Here is a 2,535-nt window from a genome sequence, read left to right on the forward strand (position 1 = left end):
GCGGGCTGGCAATCAGCATTGCCGGCCGCATGCATCCGTATGTGCTGGCGAGGCGAGTTAATGGGTCAGCGCCGGGGCAACCGGACAGCATGAGCGCGTGGCGAGGGCCAAGGGGCAAAGAAACCGGGCGGGCGCAGGCAGTCAACCGTGGACAAGGCAGGGGGCGGTCCAGTTGAGATGTAGGGATGGCCTTGGGGCCAGGCACGCGCGCTCAGCGCCGGCGGCAAGCCCGTCCTTTGCATTTGCCCCTTGGGCGGGACCGGGCGCCAGCGTGACAGTGACAGGGGCGTATTGGCGCTGCAGGGCTGTCAGGTGTCTATCTTTTCCAGCTCAGCCAGCCGCTCCAGGATGACCTGGGCAGCAGATCACACCAGGTTGGGTGAGACCAGGTCAGGTCAGGTCCAACCGCAGTTCCGGGCCCGGTTTAGCTCCACCACAAGCGCGAGCATCGCCCCTCACTGGTGAACACCCCCAGCGCCCGAGGAGCCTGCGATTTTCAACTCCCTCCCGCCACCATCTCGCTCCTCGCACACCCCACACACTGAACCCTGGTACCCTCCCCTTGACCCCCCCCCAGCTGCTCGGCTTCTCAGGCAGCCCCTGCCCCCACTCAGCCCTCAGGTCACCTTCTTGCTGGTCTCCTCCATCTCCCCCGCCATGATGAGCTCATCCAGAATCAGGTACACCTTCAGGGCGGGAGTGAGGGGCGCGCGCCGAGGTTGGTCGGGTGAAACAGGGGGGTGCATGTGCGTGGGGCGGCAGGGGTGCTGGGGGAGAGATGAGAGCGAGCAAGGTGCTCGTAACATCGAGCCGCGAGTGTTTGGTTCAGGCTGCGGCCCATATTTTCTGGCTTCATTCCAGTGTTGCACCAGCCGGTCCCCAAACCGCCCCTTTCCTGGAACGCGCCTCCACCCCACCTGAACCCTTCCCAACCCCCGTTTCCACCCAACTTCACCCCACCCGGCAAAGGGAAAGCTTGCTCCTCCGTCCTCGAAAGAAGAAACAGTACCATGCCCAGCTGCACTCCCTCGCCCTGGCTTGTCAATGGGTGACCACCCCAGTGGTCCGTCTGTCACCTCGCTCGCGCCAAGTCTGGATGAAGCGCGGCCGCCCTAAACCAGATGACGAGCAACAGTGGTCCAAATCTTCTAAGGTCCCCCGCCAAACAACCCATCAGAGAAAAATCCCAAAATCATGGGAATTCCGAAGGAGAAAACCACCTTGTGGAAGTTGAACACCAGGTCCAGCTCGCACACATTTGAAAAGAAGTGGTCCAGGATCTCCACAAACAAATGCACCGTCTCCAGTGTCACCAGCTCGTTGTCGCTCGCGTCGACGCCTGGCGGGCGGGCGGCCACACGAGTGGAGGCCGCGGGTCGCGAAACCGCAGTTCGTGCGAGCATGGGGCGGACGCATCGCGCGACGCGAGGCGCCTGCGACACGCTGGGTTTCGAGGCACGGCGCCGCCGTGTGTCGCCCTGCCGCGGGTGCGCGTGCGCCACCCCTTGTGAGCTGCCTGGGCGTCCTCGGCGCCGCTGCCTGGTGGATTGCATGGGCCTGCAGCTGTGCCGCAGGCAGGAGCCCGCTGCATTTAATCAGGCGCGGGCTGCATTGGAGGGAGTGCTCACTGCATTGTCGCAGAGGTGCGCTCACCTATCGAGAAGAAGAGTCCCGCGTATCGCCGGTAAACCACCTTGTATGTCTTGAACTGGGATTGAGGGATGGGGGATGCTGGGGTTGAGTGGGCCGGGGTCGTCAGCGGGTGGGGGCCCTGCAAATCGAAAGCTGTTCTGGTCAGCCGTGAGCATGGCGGTGCACGGTGCAGGGACCGCCACTACGGCCGCGCCCGTGACAATAGCATGAGACCAACTGAGGTCGCAACGCTGCGCTCCTGGGTGCCTGCATGCAAGGTCGTGGCTGCCTCGAGCGCCGTCGTGGATTGGGCGCGGGGGAGGGTGCGACCATCGCAGCGCGCGCACCTCGACAAAGTTTGTGTGCTTGGGGTCCCTGACCACGATCAGTCTGTGCACATCGTACTCCAGCTTACGCTTTTCTGAATCCGAGACAGGCACATAATACTTTGCTAGCCGTGTCTTGCCCGCCCGGTTCTGTAGCAGCAGGAAGCGAATCATCCCCGCGACCCGCAGCCCAGGAGGTCTAATTGACTGTTGTGCGCAAGGTCAATCTTCCTGCATCCACGGCTTGTTCAGAGGTGATCTGACACCTGTGCTGTGCGTGTGTGTACAGTGTTAAAATATTTGAAGAATTTTGGACGCAATGCACATGCCGCGTCCTGCTGGCAACTCATCGACCGCATGTTGCCGTCAAGTGGTGGTTGCCGTTCAGTTGGCGGGTGCTCAACAAGGTCTCTATGCATTCTGCGGTCCTAACCAGAATGAGCTCACACCGCCGTTCTGCTCACGACTCCACCGGCATATCAATTACATCTCTCCACAACACTATCTGCGCGCGCGGCTTACGCTACGCACCCGGCACAAACTACCGTATCCTGGCGGCCACGGACAATGGAGACGA

The 2,535-nt window shown here is 62.0% G+C and overlaps 1 protein-coding gene across 1 annotated transcript; it reads right to left on the reverse strand.

Moving 5' to 3' along the window:
- Nucleotides 1-308: 308 nt before the first annotated feature.
- MNEG_11904 (AP-2 complex subunit sigma-1) lies at nucleotides 309-2,132 on the reverse strand (the record flags this gene model as incomplete). Its single annotated transcript, XM_014039624.1, has 5 exons — nucleotides 309-353; nucleotides 627-686; nucleotides 1,221-1,339; nucleotides 1,654-1,708; nucleotides 1,980-2,132. 5 exons carry the CDS (start codon nucleotides 2,130-2,132, stop codon nucleotides 309-311), a joined length of 432 nt encoding a protein of 143 aa, XP_013895078.1.
- Between the last annotated feature and the right edge of the window lie 403 nt (nucleotides 2,133-2,535).

This window comes from Monoraphidium neglectum (assembly GCF_000611645.1).
Source record: "Monoraphidium neglectum strain SAG 48.87 unplaced genomic scaffold scaffold02961, whole genome shotgun sequence".
Lineage (NCBI taxonomy): Eukaryota > Viridiplantae > Chlorophyta > Chlorophyceae > Sphaeropleales > Selenastraceae > Monoraphidium > Monoraphidium neglectum.